This window comes from Loxodonta africana, chromosome 6, assembly GCF_030014295.1.
Source record: "Loxodonta africana isolate mLoxAfr1 chromosome 6, mLoxAfr1.hap2, whole genome shotgun sequence".
Taxonomy (NCBI): Eukaryota; Metazoa; Chordata; class Mammalia; order Proboscidea; family Elephantidae; genus Loxodonta; species Loxodonta africana.
This window is the reverse complement of record NC_087347.1, coordinates 87,592,127-87,614,756: the sequence shown is the minus strand read 5'-3', so window position 1 is coordinate 87,614,756 and position 22,630 is coordinate 87,592,127. Positions and strand designations below refer to the sequence as shown.

Genomic DNA, 22,630 nt, shown 5'->3' with positions numbered 1-22,630 from the left:
TTGGGGAGGATCGTTTCTTGTCTGTTTCTCATAGCCCTAAATGTTCCTTGCATCTTCTCATGGTTGTCTTTTCTCTATCTCTCTGTTTCTTCTCCTGTTTTATAGGACACCACTCAGATTGGATTAGGACTACCCTCATATTAATGTAACTGATAACGTCTTCAAAGACCCTATTTCCAATCAAGGTCACATTCACAGGTATGAGGACTAGGATTGTACCATATCTCTTTGGGAGGACACAATTCAATCCATAACAATAGTATTATATGAATTTACCCACTTTTCTGTTGATAAATATGTAGATTCCATTTTGTGGCCATTACAAGTAACACTGCTATGAATGTTCTTGTGCATGTCTTTTGGTACACATATGCATGCTTACTCTTGGGTATATTTCTAGAAGTGGATCACAGGGCCATAGAGTGTGCCTATATTCAGCTTTGGTAGATACTGCCAAACACTTTTCCAAAATGGTTATAATTCTTATAAACAGAAAATATGTTGTTTAAAAAAAAAAATCCAGTTTAATAATATTTATCTTTTAATTGGAGTATTACCATTAATATTTAATGTAATTACTGACATTTGAGTTTATATTTACCATCTTATTTCTCTCTTTTATTTTATGTTCCTTTTTTCTCCTTTCTTGTCATCTTTTGCAAGAGTTAAGCACTTTTATATTCCATTTTTCCTTTCTTTTGGATTGTTAATTGCATATTCTTTAAGTTTTTTTCTGTAATGGGAACACTAAAAATCACAATATACAACTCTGATTTATTAGAAAAAAATTTTTTTTTTAATATAAATGAGTACATATTCCACTTTCTAGACAATGCTAGGATCTTACAATACGTTAACTTCATTGACCTCCCTTCCTTTGTGTTATTACTTTTATATTACTGTTTTGCAGAGTCAGTGTTCTTTTAGATTTAAACGCACATTTACTTTCTCTGTTGCACTTCATTCCTTCTTAAATTTCTGTGTTACTGATGGATAATTTTCCCTTTGCCTGAAGAAGTCACTTTGGTGTTTCTTTCAGTGCAGGTTTAATGGCAGTTCCATCAGTTCTTGCTATTCTGTAAATGTCTTTATACTGCCTTCATTTTTAAGGATATTTTCGTAGATTTTGAAAGATATATATGTAGATATAAAGTTCTAGAACGGCAGCTTATCTTTAAGATGCAATTTCACTGTTTTGGCTTCTATCATTTCTGTCGAAAAATTCGTTATCAGTCTCATTGTTGCTCTTTTGCTGTTATTGTCGTTGTTGTGAATATGTACAGCAAAACATCCACCAGTTCAACAGTTTCCACATGTACATTCAGTGACACTGATTACTTTCTTTGAGTTGTACAACCATTCTCACTCTCCTTTTATGAGTTATTCATCCATATTAACATAAACTCACTGCTCCCTAAATTCCCTATCTAATCCTTGGAGTTGCTGTTGTCGATTTGATCTAATATAGATAGATCTTAAAACAGCACAATGCTCAAACCAGACACTCTTTATTAGTTAAGCTAAACTATTTTTTGGTTTTAAGACTTCGGCGGGTATTTTTGGTTTAAGATTTAAAGATTATCTCAGGGCAGTAGTCTCAGGATCCATCCAACCTTCCTGGCTCCAGAAAATCTGGATTCTATGAAAATTTGTTCTGCATCCCCCACCCCCCTGGATCAGGATTCTTCTACAGAATCTTTGATCAAAATATTCACCCATGGTAGCCAAGCACCATCCAGTTCCTCTGGTCTCATGGCAAAGGAAGCAGTTGCTCACAGAGGCAATTAGCCACACATTCCATATCCTCCTTCTATTCCTGACTCTGCTTCTTCCTCTGTTTCTTCAGGCGAATAGATTCCAATTTTTGTACCTTGGATGACTGCTTGCAAGCTTTTAAGACCACAGGCACTATGCAACAAACTAGGAGGTAGAACAGAAGCACGAAACACATTATTAGGCCCATTAACTGGGATGTCCCATGAAACCATGACCCTAAACCTCCAAACCAAGGAACTAAATCCCATGAGGTGTTTGGCTGTACACAGCAGCCTCAGCAGTTTTTTTTTTTTTTTTTGTCATAAATATGCCTATCACACAACTTTTGCCAATTCAACTTTTTACAATTGTACAGCTTATTGACAGCAATTACATTAATTGGCTGTGCAACCCTTTTTACCCTTAATCAATGTGATTTTCCATCACTGTAAACCAAAAACTCAGTACCCCATAAGCACAAACTCCCCCTTTTCCCCTCCTTCCCACCCCTAATAACCACTAAGAATTTTGGTCTCTATACATTTGCCTGTTGTTGTCTTTTTACATAAGTGAGGTTGCACAGTATTTGTCATTTTGTGATTGACTTATTTCACTCAGCATGTCTTCAAGCTCCATCAATATTGTAGTATGTATCAAGACTTCGTTTCTCTTACTGGCTGAGTTGTATTCCATTGTATATTGTATTTATGTACCACATTTCATTTATCCATTCACCTGCTGATGGGCATTTAGGTTGTTTCCACCTTTTGGCTATTGTGGATAGTGTTGCAATATACTTTGGAATACTAGTTTCTGAGTCTTTGCTTTCCAATTTTTTAGGTATATACCTAGGACTGGAATTGCTGGGTCATATAGTAGTTCTATTTTTAGTTTTTTGAGGAATCGTCACACTGTTTTCCATAATGGCTGTACTATTTTGCATTTCTACCAGCAATGGATAAGGGTTCCAATTTCCCCACGTCCTCACCAACATTTGTTATTTTCAGTTTGTTCATTTGTTTTGTTTTATCTTAGCAATCCTACTAGGAGTGAAATGGTATCTTGAAGTTTTGATTTGCCATCTCTCTGATGGCTAAGGACGTTGAGCATCTTTTCATGGGTTTGGTGCCATTCTGAATGCCCTGTTTGGTGAAATGTCTATTCAAGTCCTTTGCCTATTTTAAGATTGAGTTATTTGGTTTTTTTGGTTGTTGTTGTTAAGTTGTCGGAGTTTTATATATATTTCGGTTATTAGATTCTTAGTGCATATATGATTTCCAAGTTGGTTGCTTGTTTTTTCACTTTATTGGTAAAGTTTTTTGATGAACAAAAGTTTTTAACTTTTTAAAAACATTTTATTGTGGTTTGGGTGAAAGGTTACAGGGTAAATTTGTTTCCCATTCAACAATTTATACACATCTTGTTTCGTAACATTAGTTACAATTCCCTCAGTGTGACAGCACTCTACCCACTTCCTTCCTGAGCTTCCTGTTTCCATTCACCCATCTTTCCTGCCCCTTCCTGTCTTCTGAACTTTGTTTTTCGGCAAATGCTTCCCTTTTGGTTTTGTATGGTTGATTGTTCTGAGGAGCACGTTCCTCACTTTATATGCCTGTCTATCGTTTGGCTGAAAGGTGATCTCGGGAGTAGGTTCAGTTCCAGATTTGAAGGGTGTCTAAGAGCCACAGTCTCAGGGATTTCACCAGTCTCTATCAGACCAGTAAGTCTAGTCTTTTTTTATGAATTTGAACTTTGTTCTACATTTCTCTCCTACTCTGTCCAAGACCTTCTACTGTGATTCTGATCAGAGCAGTTGGTAGTGGTAGCCAGGCACCATCTAATTCTTCTGGTCTCAGGCTAGTGGAGGCTGTGTGGTTCATGTGGTACATTAGTCCTTTGGACTAATTGTTTCCTTGAGACTCTGATTTTCTTCACTCTTCTTTGCTCCAGACAGAAGAGACCAATAGTTGTATTTTAAATGAACTCTTACAAGCTTTTTTTTTTTTTTTTAATAGCATAAAGGTTTATTGTACTCGTTTTCTTCTTTCTGTGCTATTTCAAAAAACAACTTTATTGAGATATAATTCACAGGTCATACAACTCACCCACTTAAAGTGTACAATAGTTTTTACTATATTCACAAAGTTTCTGACCTTTATTTTTTCTCATTAAACAATTAGTACACATATTGTTTTGTGACACTGCTTACCAACCCCACAACATGTCAACACTCTCCCTTCTCAACCTTGGGTTCCCTGTTACCAGCTTTCCTGTCCCCTCCTGCCTTCTACTCCTTGCCCCTGGGCCTGTGTGCCCATTTAGTTTCATTTTGTTTTATGGGCCTGTCTAATCTTTGGATGAAGGGTGAACCTCAGAGGTGAGTTTATTACTGAGCTAAAAAGGTGTCCGGGGTCATACATGCAGTTTTCTCCAGTGTCTGTCAGGCCAGTAAGTCTGGTCTTTGTGATTTAGAATTTTGTTCTACATTTTTCTCCAGCTCTGTCGGGGACCCTCTATTGTGATCCCTGTCAGAGCAGTCAGTGGTGTTAGCCAGACACCATCTAGCTGTGTTGGATTCAGTCCAGTGGAGGCTGTGGTAGTTGTGGTCCATCAGTCCTCTGGACTAATTTTTCCCTTGTGTCTTGGGTTTTCTTCATTCTCCCTTGCTGCCAACAAGGTGAGACCAGTGGAGTATCTTAGATGGCCACTCACAAGCTTTTAAGACCCCAGACACTACTCCCCAAAGTAGAATGTAGAATAGTTTCTTTATAAACTATGTAATGCCAATTGAGCTAGATGTTCCCCAAGACCATGGTGGAGTTTGGATGTGTCTATGAAGTTTCCATGACCTTGCCTTGTACTGCTTTACCCTTCACCAATGTTACCATTTATCTATTGTCTATCTAGTGTTTTTCTCTCCTCACCCCTCCCCTCCCTCATGACCATCAAAGATTGTTTCTTTTTGTGTGTAAACCTTTTCATGAGTTTTTATAGTAGTGGTCTCATACAATATTTGTCCTTTTGTGACTGACTTATTTCACTCAGCATAATGCCCTCCGGATTCACCCACATTGTGAGATACTTCACAGATTTATCATTGTTCTTTATCACTGTGTAGTGTTCCATTGTGTGTATATACCATAGTTTGCTTATCTGTTGATGAGCATCTAGGTTGTTTCCATGTTTTTGCTATTGTGAATAATGCTGCAGTGAACATGGGTATGCACATGTCTATTCGTGTGACAGCTCTTATTTCTCTAGGATATATTCCTAGGAGTGGGACTGCTGGATCATATGGTATTTCTATTTCTAGCTTTTTAAGGAAGCACCATATCATTTTCCAAAATGGTTGTGCCAATTTGCATTCCCACCAGCAGGGCATAAGAGTTCCAATCTCCCGGCAGCCTTTCAAACATTTGCTATTTTGTTTTTTGATTTGTGCCAGCCATGCTGGGGTAAGATGGTATCTCATTGTGGTTTTGATTTACATTTCTCTAATGGCTAGTGATCGTGAGCATTTCCTCATGTGTCTGTTATCCATTTGAATGTCTTCTTTGGTGAGGTGTCTGTTCATTTCCTTTGCCCATTTTTTAATTGGATTGTCTTTTTCGTTGTAGAGATGTTGGATTTTCCCACAGATTTTAGAGATTAGAACTTTGTCAGATTTGCCATAGCCAAAAAATGTTTCCCAGTCTGTAGTTTTTCTTTTTACTCTTTTGGTGAACTCTTTTGATGAGCCTAAGTGTATAATTTTTAGAAGATCCCAATTATTTAGCTTGTCTTCTGGAGTTTATGCATTGTTAGTTATGGTTTGTATCCTGTTAATGGCATGTATTAAGGTCTCTAGCGCTGATCCTATTTTTTTCTTCTATAATCTTTACAGTTTATTTTATATTTAGGTCTTTGATCCATTTTGAATTAGTTTTTGTGTGTGGTATGAGGTATGGGTCCTGTTTTTTTTTGTTTTTTTTGCAAATCGACATCCAGTTTTGCCAGCACCATGTGTTAAAAAGACTGCCTTTTGCCCATTTGATGGACTTTTTGAGCAAAAGTTTTTAATTTTTATGAGGTCCCATTTATTTGTCTTTTGCTGTTTGTGCTTTAGTTATTATAGTAGATAATTCATTGTTATCATTGTTGCTATTTTGAAAATAATGAGTTTTCCCCACTCTGGCTGCTTTTAAGATTTTTCTCTTTGTCTTTGGTTTTTAGCAGTTTTACTGTAGTATGTTGTTTTTATTTTTTTAATCCTGCTAAGAATTTAATGCACTTCTTCTTGAATTTGTGACTTAATGTCATTTGTCATCTTTGGAAAGTTTTGACCATTATCACTTCAAGTAATTCGTCTGGTCCATTCTGTCTCTCTTCCCCTTCTTGACTCAAATGAGGTATATGTTAGACTTTTCAGCATGTCCTGTATATACTCTTTGCTCTTTTCTATATTTTTAATACTTTTGGCTCTCCATTCTATAATATTCTTCTTTTTTGTTCACTAATCTACTCTTCAATTGTAACAAATATGCTATACAACGCATCTGCTGAGTTTATAATGTCAGGTATCTTTCAGTTGTAGAATTTTAATTTGTTTATATTTTTATAGAATTCAGATCTATGGTTAAATTCTCAATCTTATTACCTGTTTTCTTGAACTTCTTATTCACAGTTATTTTAAAGTCCATTTCTGATTACTCTAATTTCTAGGTCAGCTGTTGGCCTGTATCCTCCGACCCCTTGGACTGTTTCTTTTTATGCCCGGTAATTTTTCATCAAATGCCAAACATTGTATAGGAAAAGTTGTAAAGGCCCTAGATGATGTTATCCTCCTCCAGAAAGAATTATGGTAGGCAGCTAGAGTAGTGAAGGTTGCCTGAATCCAGTCAGGGATTGAGTTAACTTGAGAAGGTGTTAAGTCTTTGAGACGGCTAATATCCATGGATCCCAACTGAAATGTGGATATTAATTAGCATCCCTCCTCCTTGTGAGATAAAACTCAAATATTTGTCTCCTTAACTCAATGAGACTTTCAAAAACTCAGCTCTGTTTTTAGCTGCTTATGATTTTAACAACTCTCTGAAGGGGAAAAATAGCACAAAGAATTTTGGACTCACCTCAACGAACTGCCATAGCAGCAATCTGATGCCTGTAAATACAATTCTTTTGGAATTTTATCCAGATTTTCTAGTTGTTCTTAGTGAGAATATTAGTCTGCTACAGGCTACTCGATCACAGTCAGAGCAGAATTCCCTCTTTTACACTTTTGAACAAGTTTTCAATAATTCTCTATCCATCTCCAGCCAACAAATATTTGCTGAGAAACAGCTTTGTGAAAGACATAACTCATCTCACTTGATTACATCTGCAAAGACCCTATTTCCAAACAAGGTGATATTCACAGGTACTGGGGATTAAGACTTTAACATATCTTTTTGGGTGACACAGTTCAACCCACACCACCACCCAAGTCAAATAAAATATACAAATTACATCTTTGTATACTTGTAGTTCTTAGACTTTATAAATGACAATGAACTATGATCTCTAGTTATCTATTATTAAAGTATATTTTTCTTTCTGTGACAAGTCATGTGTCAATTCTCCATGAAATATCCAACCCTTTCCTTCCTGTAACCTCTGACTCCTCTGAACTTCTACAGGACTTTGTACTCTACTCTGTATGAGGGGTCTTTTCTGGTTACAGCACTAAAGACATGCTCAGGCTACCCCAGATAATCAAGATTTGTTGTAAGGATACATGGGGTATTAAAAAAGCCAAGTATACTATCTCAGCAGTCAAATAGGCCTCTTAGAGTTCTTATACCAGCAACCCTCTGTGCTACTGTCCACTCAGCCTTTGACTTAGGCAATTATCCCTATTTCAATTAGTTGTGGCTAGGGTGGTTAACGTCATATGGCACAAACCATGGGACCTAAGCATAAGAACCACAGGTAGCCACTCTTCTTGGAAAAGAGGCTGAGTTACCCTTTCATGGCCAATACACATTCATATGACACTCATCAAATCCCACTCTATGTTGTAGTTATCTGATACTTCTTCTGTTTTCCCAGTTGGACTGTTAACTGCATCAGAGTAGAGACCATGCCTTAAATTCAGCTATACCCCCAATAATAACTATCATTTTGTCTTGCACATAATACAGGACACCGTGCACAGAAGTGGGGCAGTGCAGAGCTCTGGTTAAGCATATTACACAGTGGAGAAAAGTGTGGCTCTGACTACATGATCTTGGATATGTTATTTAACCTTACTGTGTCCCAGTTTCCCTATTTGTAAAATGGGGATAACAGTACATATCTCTGGGGGTTGTTATGGAGAAATTGTTCTAGGTGCTGGGGATTCTACAGTGAACAAAAAGGAGAAATATTCCTGATCTCCTGCAGCTAATATTCTAGTTAAGACAGGTAGACAAAAGCAAGATAAGTAAATAAAATAATGTTAAATGGTATATTAATGACCTATTACTATGTGACAAATGATTTCCAAAATTAGCAGCTTTCCAAAATTAGACGCATTTATTATCTCACACAGATTCCCTGGGTCAGGAATTCAGAAGCAGTTAGCTGAGTGATTCCTGCTTGGAGTCTCTCATGAAGTTGCTGTCAAGATACTGGCCAAAGCTGCTTCCATCTGAAGACTTAAGGGGCGCTGGAGGATCACCCTCAAGGGAGCCTCAGTCATATGGATAGTGAGTTGGCGCTGTCTGTGGGCAGGAGGCCTCAGTTCCTCACGAGGTAGATTCCCCCATAAGTGTGCTTGAGGGTTCTCAGACATGGCAGGTGGCTTCCCCCACAGACAGCAGGTGAGAGCAGGGGGGGAGTGAGCCTCAGAAGTTAAAAAAAAAAAAAAAAAAAAAAACAGAAGTTACATTCCATTATTTCCGCAATATTCATTTGATTATATAGGTCAGCACTATTCAATGTTGGAGCGCGCTACACAGGAGTATGAATACTAGGAGTCAGGAATCATTGAAGGCCATCTTGGAGGCTGACAACCACAGATGGTGATGAGTGCTAGACAGAAAAGTTAAAACAGAGATGCAAAATCCTAACTGGGGGGGTAAAGGTTAAATCCTTTGTTGTAAGTTGATTCCAACTCATAGCAACCCTGTAGGATAGAGAACTGCTCCATAGGGTTTCCAAGGAGCAGCTGGTGGATTTGAACTGCCTACCTTCTGGTTAGCAGTCGATCTCTCACGCACTTTTGGGAAGGTGTCTAGGAAAGATCTCATTATAAATGTGACATATAAACAAAGAGCTGAAGGAATATGCCACTGGATATCTGGATCAGACAGAGGGAATAGCAAGTACAATGTCCCCTGAGATGGGGGTGACCACGATGATGATAAATGATAATTGTAATGACTCTGAGACTATTGCTGAATAACTAAACAAGCAATACATAATAAAACAAAAGTCAATAAAGAAGTTATATGCAGAAAAAATAAAACAAAAACAGATTGTTAACTCACTTCCTCAAAACTTTCAATTGCCTTCTCTGTAGGCTAAGTTTAGCAGTAGCTCCAGTTACTCCAGGAGTGAACCCCTCTTCTCATGCTGTAGGTCAGAGTGTGTGCCCCAGAAATAAGCTTTAAGCACTACTCAAGAGATCTATTTTGACTCTGAGAAGAACAGTGCTTAAATAGAGGCCGAATAACTCTTGTGAGGAAAGTTGCTGGGGTTCATGCACCTCATGAGCAGAAGGCTGAACTAAGGTATTCTTTAATGCTAAGTATCTTTGCTATAATCCCGTTATAATTAACAACCTGCCCACAAAGCTCTCTGCGAAGTGCTTTTCTTCACAGCAGCCCCAAAGGATAGGGTGTTATTAATTATGTACCTAAATGACTCTTCATAGGCTTTATAATTTTATAATTCTCTTTATGGATTTCATATGTACAGAAATTTAGAGGCCTGGTGAAAATTTTAAGAGATAGTACTTAACATAACTCCAAAAATTTCCATATAGATCCTCTGCCTAAAATTACCATGTGTTAAAAGAATAAAATGTCATATCCTCAGGAGTATTTTGTACCAGTCAATTCTATTAGAACTCTCTGTTCACTTATAATTTGTCTTTTTTAAACAACCAGGCGCAGCATAAGAGGAGGTGATCCTTGAGACATCAAGAAAAAAAAAAAAAAGCCAAACCCAGTGCCATCGAGTAGATTCCAACTTATAGCGACCCTACAGGATACAGTAGAACTGCCCCATAGAGTTTCAAAGGTGCGCCTGGCAGATTTGAACTGCTGACCCTTTGGTTAGCAGCTGTAGCACTTAACCACTACGCCACCAGGGTTTCCCCTTGAGACATACTTGTTCTAAATGTTAGCAAAGGAAAAACAAAAGCAAATTATGTTTTAACAATAAGACCTTTGCTCTTCCATTAAGATATGAGTCTGCAACCATTTACCTTTGACACGGGCAACTGTGGTAGAGACAGACAGGAAGAGAGGTGCTGTTTATTACATTTATTATATATGGGATGGTGGGGGAGTGGATATTCCAAGTTCCTGACTAATCCTGGTGTACTCTGGGCTTTAAGGTCTCCCTAAATGCCATGGAAATCCAGCCACTCTGACACTCCATCCCTCCTCCACATCACCCACTCCTTCCCAACCTAGCTTCCAAGGTGTCCACTCCCACCTCTGCCCACCCTCCCCTCCTCAGAATAGCTATCAGATAATGACTCATAGAACAGAGTGCCAGTGTTAATCTACACCTTTCTCACTGGGTATCACTGGCCCATTTTCTTATAGATTCATTTTTTCAGATTTGCCCTCGAAACCTAAAATAATCCACGAAAGGAACGCACTACTCAATGTATATAATGAAAAATTGTAGAAGACAATCCTGTTACAAAACTAGAATTTTCAACACACAAGCAGCACATGTTTAAAAGCTTCTCAACAATAAAACAAGAAGTCCTGAAATAATGCCTCATTGTAATTTCATTGGAAGAAAAAGAAACATTTATTAACAGTTCAAGGAGAACTGATGGCACAGTGGTTAAGAGCTACAACTGCTAACCAAAAGGTTGGCAGTTCGAATCCACCTTGGAAACTCTATGGGGCAGTTCTACTCTGTCCTATAGGGTCACTATGAGTTGGAATTGACTCGATGGCGACAGGTTTGGTTTTTGGTTTTTAACAGTTCAAAGCTTGTAAAAACTCTCCAATAACGCCTGAGATAATTTCCCCTGAAATAAGGGTCAGAAAAAAATCACATCAATAAATTATGATGATTTAGTGCTTTGATTTCAATTATGAAATAAGTTCATGGCAGAAGTAATGTACTTTCAAATAAGGTGCAATCCAATTATCCCCTCACCTACTTTTTTTCATTCTTTTATTATAAATGAGAATAAAATGCAGAGATGCAAATCAAAAGAAAACAACGCACAAACGAGTGAAGTCCCTGCTGTCATGGCAGAGCTTCCCTCTGGCAAGGGTTACAACAAACAAGAAGACAAATGAACAAGACACATTCAGATATGGTTAAGTACTTTGAAGAAGATAATGCTTGGTGACGTGGTAGAGAATGTGAGGCTGGAGGAGGAACATCTTTGGTGTGTTTCAGGGGTCAGCGATGCCTCTCTGAGGAGGTGACACATGAATAGAGATCTGAATGCTGGGGGGGTGGGGAACCAGAAGTAGCTCGTCTATGTAGAAGGACCAGTAGGTGTTTTGAGTACTGAGAATATCAGTGTGGGAAAACAGAGTGAATGACCGGAGGGCAGTGAAAGATGGGGTCAGGGAGGAAAACAGGCACTTCCTCTAGGGCTTGTAAACCAAAAAACCAAACCTGCTGCCACTGAGTCAATTCTGACTCATAGCAGCCCTATAGGACAGAGTAGAACTGCCCCATAGAGCTTCCAAGGAGCAGCTGGTGGATTCGAACTGCCAGCCTCTTGGTTAGCAGCCATGGCACTTAACCACTGTGCCACCAGGGTTTCCAGCCTGTTGCCATCAAGTCGATTCCGACTCATAGCAACTCTATAGGACAGAGTAGAACTGCCCCATAGAGTTTCCAAGAAGCGCCTGGTGGATCTGAACTGCCAACCCTTTGGTTAGCTGCTGTAGCACTTAACCACTATACCACCAGGGTTTTCCCTAGGGCTTGTAGGCTATGGGAATTTGAAATTAGTAAACTAGATTCTGATTCATGTGATGCCCACAGAACATGCGTATATGCATTTATCCCATGCCACCTGTGGGAAATCAGAGACTCAATAAACGTCTGATGATCATACCCAATGTGCAAAAAACACCTATTCAGAATAGCGTTTCAAAGGGGATGCAATAGAAATCAGGAATTTATAGAACATTTTGTCCATTGTAATTTCCAATATAGTAACTAAGAATATAAGATTACTTTCACTAACAAATGCCAAAATAATAGACAGTAAAAATGATTTCATTATCAACATTAAATTTATACTTTCTTTATGCAATAACAGAGTCTTGTTTTTAATTAAGATCTTGCCATTCAGTTAAGGAGCACTGGTAGCACAGTGGCTAAGCACTTGGCTGCTAACCCAAAGGTCAGTGGTTCAAATTTACCAGCTGCTCTGAGGGAGAAAGATGTGGCAGTCTACTTCCATAAAGATTAACTAAAACCAAACCAAACTCATTCCCACCAAGTCAATTCTGATTCATAGCAACCCTGTAGGACAGAGTAGAACTGGAGTGGCTGGTGGATTCAAACTGATGACCTTTTGGTTAGCAGCCAAGCTCTTAGCCACTGCACCACCAGAGCTCTTCATAAAGATTATAGCCTTGGAAGCCATATGGAGCAGTTCTACTTTGTCCTAAAGGGTCGCTATGAGTCAGAATTGACGCCATGGCAAGGAGTGATGGTGGTCACATTCAGATAATCCTGTGATAAGCTTCAAAAGCTCTTTTTCTGACTTGGTTCCAAACCAAATATGACTCTGATCATGTCTGGAGAGGGAATTTGTGAGGTATTTTGATGTAAAACATACACTGTAGTTTTTCAGCCCTATAACATTTTTTTTTTTTTATAACATTTGGTCATGTATTTGAATGTGCTCAGTAACCTATCAACATCCAACATAACATACGATGTTTTCTAGTTGCAGAAATTCCCCCTCATTTTGTGGGAAGAGAGCAAAGGGAAGGAAACCAAGATTTCCCATGCCTGTAATAGGTACTGGATGTATTTTTCTCATTTAATGCTTACAATAGCCCTATGAGATAAGCATTACCTCCATTTTCCTGAGGTGGAGATAAGTTGGGTAACTTGAAGAAGGACACACAGTTGGTGCTTAACTCCAAAACTCATGCTCTTTCTTTTTTTAATCCTTAAAGCCTCCTGACTGAGAAGCTCTTTAATTAATAGCATTAATTTATTCAAAATGAACTTCTTCTGAAGCTCTTGAAAGCTTATGTATCCATACTGGATTTATAAAAGGAAAAAGAACAAGCTTTTCCAAAGACAGCCTGCTCCCTTTTGCTGATCAAAACAGCTCTGCTGAAAAGAAGGGACATCGAAATCTAGAAACTGCTTAAAAAAAAAAAAATCTGACAAAGAAAGGTATTTTTTGACTTGTGTAAAGTAAGAATGTATGGCAACAGAGGATGGCTTAAATGGGAGTTTAGATATCACTGGCACATGTAATGAGGGCATGCAATATGGCACAAGGAGTGCCCAGAAGCACTCCACCCTCCACTGCAGAATCTCTAGTCCAGTCTTAGACAACATTAATCACTCAGTCTAAACAGTGTGGAAACACTGGTGGCATAGTGGTTAAGTACTGTGGCTGCTAACCAAAAGATCAGGGGTTCAAATCTACCAGGTGCTTCTTGGACACTCTATGCGACAGTTCTACTGCGTCCTATAGGGTCGCTGTAAGGTCGCTATGAGTTAGAATCGACTGGGCAGCAATGGGTTTAGTTTGGTTTTTTTAAACTGTGTGAAAATCCACACATCTTGTTTCTGCTCCTCTGATAGGCACCAAATGGCATAACTGGTCATAAATGCTGGTCTACAAAAGCTTTTGGGAAAGGAGCCTTGAATTTGTCTACAACTTTTGAGCTGCTTACTACGCTGCTACTGCCTTTAAAATAATCCTGTCAGCAAGTTTGGAGCAGGAACTCATCATAAAATGGCATTGAAATTCAGGAGAAAAACAAAACCACCTCTTACATAATCATTTTATTCAAACCCACACAAGTGTTCACTTAGTTTTTGTTTATTTTGTCTTTAATTCCTAGAATTATTCAATCAATATTTTTGGATGGAGGGCTTCCCCAGGGTTTCCTCATCAACAAATTTTTTGACACGCTTGCATGGGAAACTTATTTTTTTTCCAACCAAATTCATATTCAATAGAATTGTCTATTTTTGTCAAGAGATATTCTGGAAATGACTACTGTGTCATTTTTCAGATTATTACTTGCACAACAGCAGACTAGACTTACAGATTTTAAATCACACGATTTATGTGGAATCCAAGTTCTGCGTGTTCATGTCCCTCTTCGATCCAGAGTTTTTTTGGCTGGACTGTTTTCCCGTTTCAACAGCATGAACACCGTCCAAATGGACAAACAAGGCCATGGGGCCATTTCCCTCCACTCCACCCCCGCTGCGCGCAGCTGAGGAAATCGCCGCCAACTTCCAGGCTCCTCATTTCAGCCCCAAATGGCCCTGGAATTTTGCCCGACGTCGGACCTATGTTCCTCTGTTCTGACAATTATCCCCTTCCACTTTAGGGGCCCTCTCCGAGAAGTGGCGTTTGCGCTGAGGACGTGAACACGGTGGTGGCGAGAGGACCCCCTCGTATCCTTGGCGACCTCCCTTCCCCAGGGACACTCTTCTGGAGGCCCCTGAACTGCGGTCTGGGGATGATCAGACACTAGGGCCCACAGGGCCGCATGAGGAGGGCGTGCAGGTGAGGGCAAGATGTTTGGCCCAAGGTGCAACCCCTCCGGGGCCGCCCTCGGACGGGGAGGGCGTGGGCCCGGGCTCCCAGGCCGAGGACAGAGCGCGGCAGGGGGCAGCTTACCCGCGGCGGCGGCGGCGGCGGCGAGGCCCAGCAGCGGCAGCAGGAGAGCGAGCAGGGCTACCCGGGGCATGACAGCAGGTGCGGGCGCCGAGCGCGGGCTGGGCGGCGGGCGGCAGCGGCCTGGCGACAGGGCCCGGGGCGGCGCTTCTCGCTTCTCGGAAGTGCGGAGCTCGCGTCAGGACCGCTCCCACCGCGGAAGCCCCTGGCGGGAGGACCGGGGCGGGGGGGTCCAGCCCAGTGATGACACCGTCTGCCTAGATCCCGTGGAAGGGGCTGGCTCGCTGCCTTCTGCAACTTCTCTTTTTAATTTTTTTTTTTAACTTTTCATTTGAACTGAAATAATTTCAGACTTTGAAAAATGTTGCAAAACCTGTACAAAGAATGTCTGTATCCCTGGGCCAGGTTCCCGAAATATTAACGTATAACCACAGTACAGTGATCAAAACTAGGAAATTAACATTGGTATAATACTAACAACGAATCTGCAGACTTTATCACATTTTGCCAGTTATCCCTCTAAAATACTTTTTCCCTTCCAGGATGTGATCCAGGATGATATATTGCACTGAGACGTCATGTCTCCTTAGTCTCCCTTAATCTGTGACAGTTCCTCTGTCATTCTTTGTCTTTCATGATCTCGACACTTTTTGAAGAGTACTGTCCAGCCCTTTTGTAGAATAGTCCCTGTTTGTGTTTGTCGGATATTTCCTCGAGATTGGATTTAGGTTATGCCTTTTTTTGGCAAAAGTACCACAGAAGTGGTGTGCCCCCCTCAGGAGGAACATCGGCTCAAAATGTCTCATCACCGGTGGCGTTAACTTTGATCACTTGGTTGAGGTGCAACCTGACAGATTTCTAATTTTGAGTTTAATGGCCAGAGACCTTCTTTTCAAAGGCTCCTCTTAGTGAACTAGGTCCCTCCTATAATATTTGTCTATCACCAGCTCCTGAATTAAAACCAAAAAACCAAACTCGTTGCCACCAGGTCAATTCCAACTCATAGTGACCCTATGGGACAGAGTAGAACTGCCCCATAAGGTTTCCAAGGAGCGGCTGGTGGATTCAAACTGCCAAACTTTTTTTTTTTTTTGAATCCTTTTATTCTGCTGGTTGCCCCTTCACCTCAGGTATTGTGATGGGAGCAAGACACTGGGTGGAAAAGACAGTATCATTGTCATTGTCTTCTAGTTTGAGAGGCAGCTAAAGAGGTGCTTACAACATGGTTGATTCTTGCTGGCTCTATCAAGGACATCAGAAGGTGCTAAGGGGCCACGGAGAAGGGGCTTCTAACTTGGGTATTTGCCATTCTAGGGTTGCCCCTCACGTACCTACAGAAGTCAGACAGGCAAATGGGCAAAGGGGGAGAGGTGGAAACTGGCAAACTGGGAGGACATGTAAGCCTACTATTGCTAAACTTCTGATTTTTTTCAAGAAAAGCCACGAATGTGATTTTATTTAATGTGTGCTTTTTTTTTTTTTAATGTATTTTAGATGGAGGTTTACAGAGCAAATTAGTTTCTCGCTAAACAATTAATACACATATTGTTTTGTGACATTGGTTGCCAACCCCTCGACATGTCAGCCCTCTCCCCTCCTCGACATTGTGTTCCCAGTTACAAGCTTTCCTGTCCCCTCCTGCCTTCTTGTCCTTGCTCCTGGGCTGGTGTTCCCAGTTACAAGCTTTCCTGTCCCCTCCTGCCTTCTTGTCCTTGCTCCTGGGCTGGTGTGCTCATTTAGTCTCATTTTCTTTTATGGGCCTGTCTAATCTTTGGCTGAAAGGTGAACCTCAAGAGTGACTTCAGTACTAGTTGAAAGAGAGTATGGGGGCCTTACTCTCGGGGTTTCTCCAGTCTCTGTCAGACCAGTAAGTGTGGTTTTTTTTAGTGGGTGTGTGAGTTAGGATTTTGTTCTACGTTTTCTGCAGCCCTGTCTGGGACCCTCTCTTGTGATCCCTATCAGAATAGTCAGTGGTGGTAGCTGGGCACCATCTAATTGTGCTGGTCTCAATCTGGTGGAAGCTGTGGTACTTGTGGTCCATTAGTCCCTTGGACTAATCTTTCCCTTGTGTCTTTGGTTTTCTTTGCTCTCCCTTGCTTCAGATGGGGTGAGAACAGTGGAGTATCTTAGATGGCCACTCAAAAGCTTTTAAGACCCCAGACACTACTCACCAAAATAGGACACAGAATATTTTCTTTATAAACCATGTTATGCTAATTGAACTAGATGTTCCCTGAGACCATGGTCCCCAGCCCTCAGCCCAGTAATTTGGTCCCTCAGGGAGTTTGGATGTGTCTATGGAGCTTCCATGACCTTGCCCTGGTCAAGTTGTGCTGGCGTCCCCAGTTTTGTGTACTGTCTTACCCGTCACCATAGTTACCACTTATCTATTGTCCTACTTAGTGTTTTTCCTCACTCCCCTCCCCTCCCTCGTAAACAGCAAAGATTGTTTCTTTTTGTGTGTAAACCTTTTCTGAGTTTTTATAATAGTAGTCTCATACAGTATTTGTCCTTTTGTGATTGATTTATTTCACTCATCATAATGCCCACTAGATTCACCCATGTTGTGAGGATATCTTTGTTCTTTATCACTGTGTAGTAGTCCATTGTGTGTATGTATCTATCATAGTTTGTTTACCTATTCACCTATTGATGGGCACTTGGATTGTTTCCATCTTTTTTGCTATCGTGAATAATGCTGCAATGAACACTGGTGTGCATATGTCTATTTGTCTGATGGCTCTTATTTCTCTAGGAAATATCCCTAGTAGTGGGTATGGTATTTCTATTTCTAGCTTTTTAAGGAAGTGCCAGGTCGTTCTCCAAAATGGTTGTACCATTTTGCATTCCAACCAGCACTGCATAAGAGTTCCAATCTCCCCACAGCCTCTCCAACATTTGTTATTTTCTGTTTTTTTTATTTGTGCCAGTAATGCCAGGCTGAGATGGTGTCTCTTTGTGGTTTTCATTTGCGTTTCTCTAATGGTTAGTGGTCATGAGCATTCCTCATGTGTCTGTTAGTTGCTTGAATATCTTCTTTGGTGAAGTATCTGTTCATGTCCTTTGCCCATTTTTTAATTGGACTATATGTCTTTTTTGTTGTAGAGGTATTGGATTTTCCCATAGATTTTGGAGATTAGACCTTTGTCAGATTTGTCAGAGCCAAAATTTTTTCCCCAGTCTGTAGGTTCTCTTTTTACTCTTTTGGTGAAGTCTTCTGATGAGCATAAGTGTTTAATTTTTAGAAGATCTCAGTTATCTAGCTTATCTTTTGGTCAAACTGCCAACCTTTTGTTTAGCAGCCGAGCTCTTAACCACTGTGCCACCAGGGCTCCACCTCCTGGATTAAGACTCTTTAAACTATGTGTCCTTCCAGTCACTTAACTTGAGCAGTGAGGATCTCTGGAACCAGAAAACACAAGCCAGAGCCAAGCAACGCTGCTCTTTTAAGCTTTGACAGAGCTTCGTGTCATTGGCAAAGGAGTCCTTTAAAATTGTTTTTTAATCCTTTCCAATCCTGGCCACTTCTCTAATAGTCCAGTCTGACATCAAGTGATTCCACAAAGGAAATCTCACCAAATGGGTCTATAAGAAGGGTTATAGAGTGTTAGAAGTGTTAGGTGCCATCTTCATTTACCGATAAGAAGATGGAGGCCAAAAGAAGGGACCCAACTTGCCCATGAGCATACAGTGAATCTCAAAAAATGAACCAGAGTCTGGGTCCTCTGGTGGACAATACCACCCAATCCAGGTTCAGTCCCTTGCCAGAGTATGAAGGTCTTGTTTATTTCCATTCTTTGTCTCAGGCTGCCAATACCAAACCCAAGCCCAAAGTGAACCCTTCCAAAGGTAGGGTTTAAATATTTAAACATCCTGATTCTGGACTCCTCTGTCCTGCTAAAAATGTAAGTAAAATGAATGGTTCTGTGCAATCATGTAATTGAAAAATTCTCCTCTCCATGCCTACCTCAGGCACCAAAAAAAACCCAAAGTATATATTATCAGTGTGGATTACTTTGGGTTAAACTAGTTTTCAAAAAATGATTAGATTTACAATAGAATTGACATGCTAATAAATTGGTCTAATTTAGGCAAATAACTCATTTCAACAATGTTTCATTACTAAGTCATTTGAACTAAGAGAAGGTATATTCTTTCCATTGTAACTCTGATGCAGGGTCTCATTTTTTATGCTAATATCATGAAACAGGCTGCTGCTTCTGTGTGGTATAATGTGATATTTCTTAAAAATCTCTCTCTATGATGTGCTACTCTCCAATCACACCTCATACTTTTTAATTTTCTTTCCCCCTCCCTCGAACTTACGTCCTCTTTGACCTCATTCTCTTAACTTCTTTTTTTGTCAACCTCTCAATTACTTCTCCCTTCTCCGTCCAGCCTGGTCTACCCTCAGTTTCCCTTGCTCCTCAGTTGCATTACCTGGCCAACCCTGAACCTGGGGTCTCCTATCTTTCATTTTTTCATGGTTCTCCTTTTCCTCAACTTTATTAACTGAGAATAGGTAGAGGAAATCAATCAATTCTCCAGGTGATTTCACTACAAATATATGGCTTCTGATTTCATCTGGCCATGTATGTCTCTTCTACAATTCTTTTATGTAGGTCATTGTTCTGTCCCAATTTTTATTACTCTTTTTAAGCTGAGACCCCATCCCCTGCCCGTCTTTCTCCACAGAAGACCCTGCTTTCTAGTCAACAGGAAATTGTCGGCCATCAGGTATAGACAAACATCTTCAAGTACTTCTCTGTTCTCTTCTCTTTTATGTAGGTCTTCCTCCTCTACTGTGGCCTTAGAGAGAAAGCCATATCTCCTTCCCCCAACCTTCCTACCCTATGCAAACCTAATTCCTTTTTCTGTGGCCTTAGATCTGCTCCTCTCATCTTCTCCAATATCTTCTTCCATTAGTTACCCCCATCTCTCCCTTGCATCATCAACTCCTCTGTTCAATTTTTTTTTTTTTTCTCCTCCTCAGCTTCTAAACCTGCAAACCTCTTTCCCCCTTCCCTTGGGGGAGAAAAAAAAAATCCTTCTTCTCCTTCTTCCTCTAGTTTTTCATCTCTGCCATACTTCTCAAAATTGCATGTTCCCTACTTCCTAATTTCCCTTCACTCTTGAACCCATTCCCATCTGGATTCGGCTCCACCACTCTGCTACATTTCCCATGACTAACATCGTTTTCTTAATTTCTGGGTCCAGTTTTTCCGTGAATTTGCCCGTCTGTTGTTTAGCAATTGATATGATACTGACTCGATTCTACATTGTATTCAAATGGTATCTGCCCAGGGAACCAAGACCCTAGGACTTCTCAGGACTGATCATCTCTCCACGTAAGATCTCTGAAGCAAAGTCCCTGGGCTGGACCATACTGTGCATCCCTTTGGCCTGAGATAATTAGATAATAATCAACAGCTTAACAAAACAGAAATTTTTTTTTTAACAAAACAGAGTATGAGTCCTCCTGTATATTTCTGCTTTCCTAGGCTAAGGAAAACTCTGCACGCATGGGGTTACATTGAGTCACCATGAGTTGGATCCACTTGACGGCAAACAACAACAGTTCCAGAAGTGTGGAAAATGGGATGAAAAGAAAGTTGATGATGGAGACCAGTGAAGAGTCTTGTGCAAATAATCCAGGGGGAAAAAGGATAAGGACCTGAACTAAGACAGCTGTCAATGAAGACAGCCTGCTTTGTGAGAATTCTGAGGTAAAATTGACAAAGTTGTTGAATGAGGCAGATGAGAAAGAGAAGGTTTGAAATGACTCCTACGTTTATAGCTTGGAAGACAAGTTGTATGGTCTCTTCATAATAACTGAAATAGAATATAAGAAGACAACTGGTTTCGGGTATATACAGGCAGTTTCTAGAGTTCTGTTTATGATGATCTCAGCTTGGGAAAAAAGAGAAGTACACATTATATTAAATTTGCTGAGGTGTAGACAAAGTGAAGAGCCCTGGTGGCGCAGCGGTTAAGAGCTCAGCTGCTAACCAAAAGGTCATAAGTTCAAATCCATCAGCTGTTCCTTGGAAACCCCATGGGGCAATTCTGCTATGTCCAGTAAGGTTGCTATGAGTCGGAATCGACCTGAAAACAATGCATTTGGTTTTTTTTTGTTGTTGTTGTTTAGACATAATGAGAACATTAATTTAGAATACACAGGGAATTAAAGACAACTACAGATCCTATAGTTTCTGGGTACAGATCATGAGGTTTACTCAGAAAAAAAGGTTTTTTGAGAACTAGTAAAAATTTGTCTTCTTAAGTAAGATGAAGTTGAATGAATAACAATTAGGTCTTTGCTTCTTCAAGAGGGTTTTGGAATTAAACGAGCCTAGGTCAAAGAAATCTAACACTTCTGACACCTTCCTCCACTTCCACCCTCTGCAAAAACTCAGCAGTAGGGTTAGGCCTTGGGGTTACCAATACTACAACAACCATTTGCAAGGGGAGATTTCCTAGATAATGAATATATCTTGCCCTAGAATCAGGCATGGGAACATGCTGGGAGGGGAGAGAGAGAGAATTATTGCTATCACTTCTTTGTTCCCCATACTTAATCATTAGGTTTATTTACTTGCATTTTTAGGTGCCTGGTGTTGGGAGATCAATTTTGTCAGAACATGTATGGGGTTGGGGGTTAGTTAGGGAGAGCTGTCTTTAGTTCTTCTGAGGTATCTGGAACAGGAGGAAATGGGGAAGCAGTTCTGGACATGTTGAAAAGAACTTTCATGTGCAGATTGTCTACTGGGTAGCTAGAACCTGGAACTATCTATTTTAACTATTGGCTTAGAAATAGTTGTTGAGTGCCTTGAGGAATGGACAGGATCTCCTAAGGGAAACACGAAGAATGAGAAATTTGGAAAGTGGAACACAGTTGGAATCACTGCTGATCCTGATAGTTAAAAGGTACACTAAACAAGCCATATTGCCGTTGAATCAATTCCAACTCATAGAGACCTTAACAAGACAGAGTAGAACTGTCCCATAGGGTTTCCAAAGTTGTAAATCTTTATAGAAACAGACTGCCACATCTTTCTGCCACAGAGCTGCTGGTGGGTCCAAACTGCTGACCTTTTGGTTAGCAGCTGAGTGATTCACTACTCTGCCACTAGGACTTCTTCACCAAACAAGAGGAGTCTGAAAAGGAGACTAAAATCAAACATTCAGAGACGTAGGAGTGATTATGTTTATTCTTTAAAAAAAAAAATGCACACAAAATCTCTTAAAAAGATGCCTCTGTTTTATGATAGCTGGACAATTTCTTTCCTTTTTTAAAAAATTTTTATTTTTATTGTGCTTTAAGTGAAAGTTTACAAATCAAGTCAGTCTGTCATACAAAAATTTATATATGCTTTGCTATGTAGTCTTAGCTGCTCTCCCCCTAATGAGACAATACACTCCTTCTCTCCACCCTGCATTCCCCGTGTCCATTCAGCCAGCTTCTGTCCCCTCGGCCTTCTCATCTCACCTCTAGACAGGAGCCGCCCACATAGTCTCATGTGTCTGCTTGAGCCAAAAAGCTCACTCCTCACCAGTATCGTTTTATATCTTATAGTCCAGTCCAATTCCTGTCTGAAGAGCTGGCTTTGGGAATGGTTCCAGTCCTGGGCTAACAGAAGGTCTGGGGACCATGATTTCCAGAGTCCTTCTAGTCTCAGTCAGACCATAAGTCTAGTCTTTTTACAAGAATCTGAGGTCTGCATCCCACTGCTCTCCTGCTCCATGAGGGATTCTCTATTGTGTTCCCTGTCAGGGCAGTCATCAGTGGCAGCCAGGCACCATCTTGGACAATTTCTTTCTGGTCATACTACAAGC

At 40.3% G+C, this 22,630-nt stretch overlaps 1 protein-coding gene and 2 long non-coding RNA genes across 5 annotated transcripts in view; 1 reads left to right on the top strand and 2 right to left on the bottom strand.

Moving 5' to 3' along the window:
- LOC100665193 (CD302 antigen) overlaps positions 1-22,630 on the bottom strand; it is a 157,928-nt gene that overhangs the window by 21,814 nt on the left and 113,484 nt on the right. Inside the window, exon 1 of one of the 2 annotated variants that reach the window (XM_023542924.2) lies at positions 14,798-14,912. The exons of the other annotated variant lie outside the window; for it this stretch is intronic. Coding sequence (XP_023398692.1) covers positions 14,798-14,867 — 70 coding nt within the window. The 5' untranslated portion in view covers positions 14,868-14,912. Of the gene's footprint in view, positions 1-14,797; positions 14,913-22,630 lie in introns of those variants that run through there. 2 annotated transcript variants of the gene reach the window in all.
- On the top strand, positions 1,754-22,512 carry LOC111749448 (uncharacterized). Of its 2 annotated transcripts, XR_002784591.2 has the most exons (4): positions 1,754-3,475; positions 8,303-8,459; positions 14,505-14,683; positions 20,296-22,512. It is a non-coding gene; the product is annotated as an uncharacterized LOC111749448 (long non-coding RNA). The 2 variants fall into 2 exon arrangements; XR_002784592.2 differs by lacking the exon at positions 8,303-8,459.
- Positions 3,748-14,542, bottom strand: LOC135231549 (uncharacterized). The gene is made up of 2 exons (XR_010322311.1): positions 14,214-14,542; positions 3,748-8,596 (listed from the first exon to the last, which is right to left on the bottom strand). It is a non-coding gene; the product is annotated as an uncharacterized LOC135231549 (long non-coding RNA).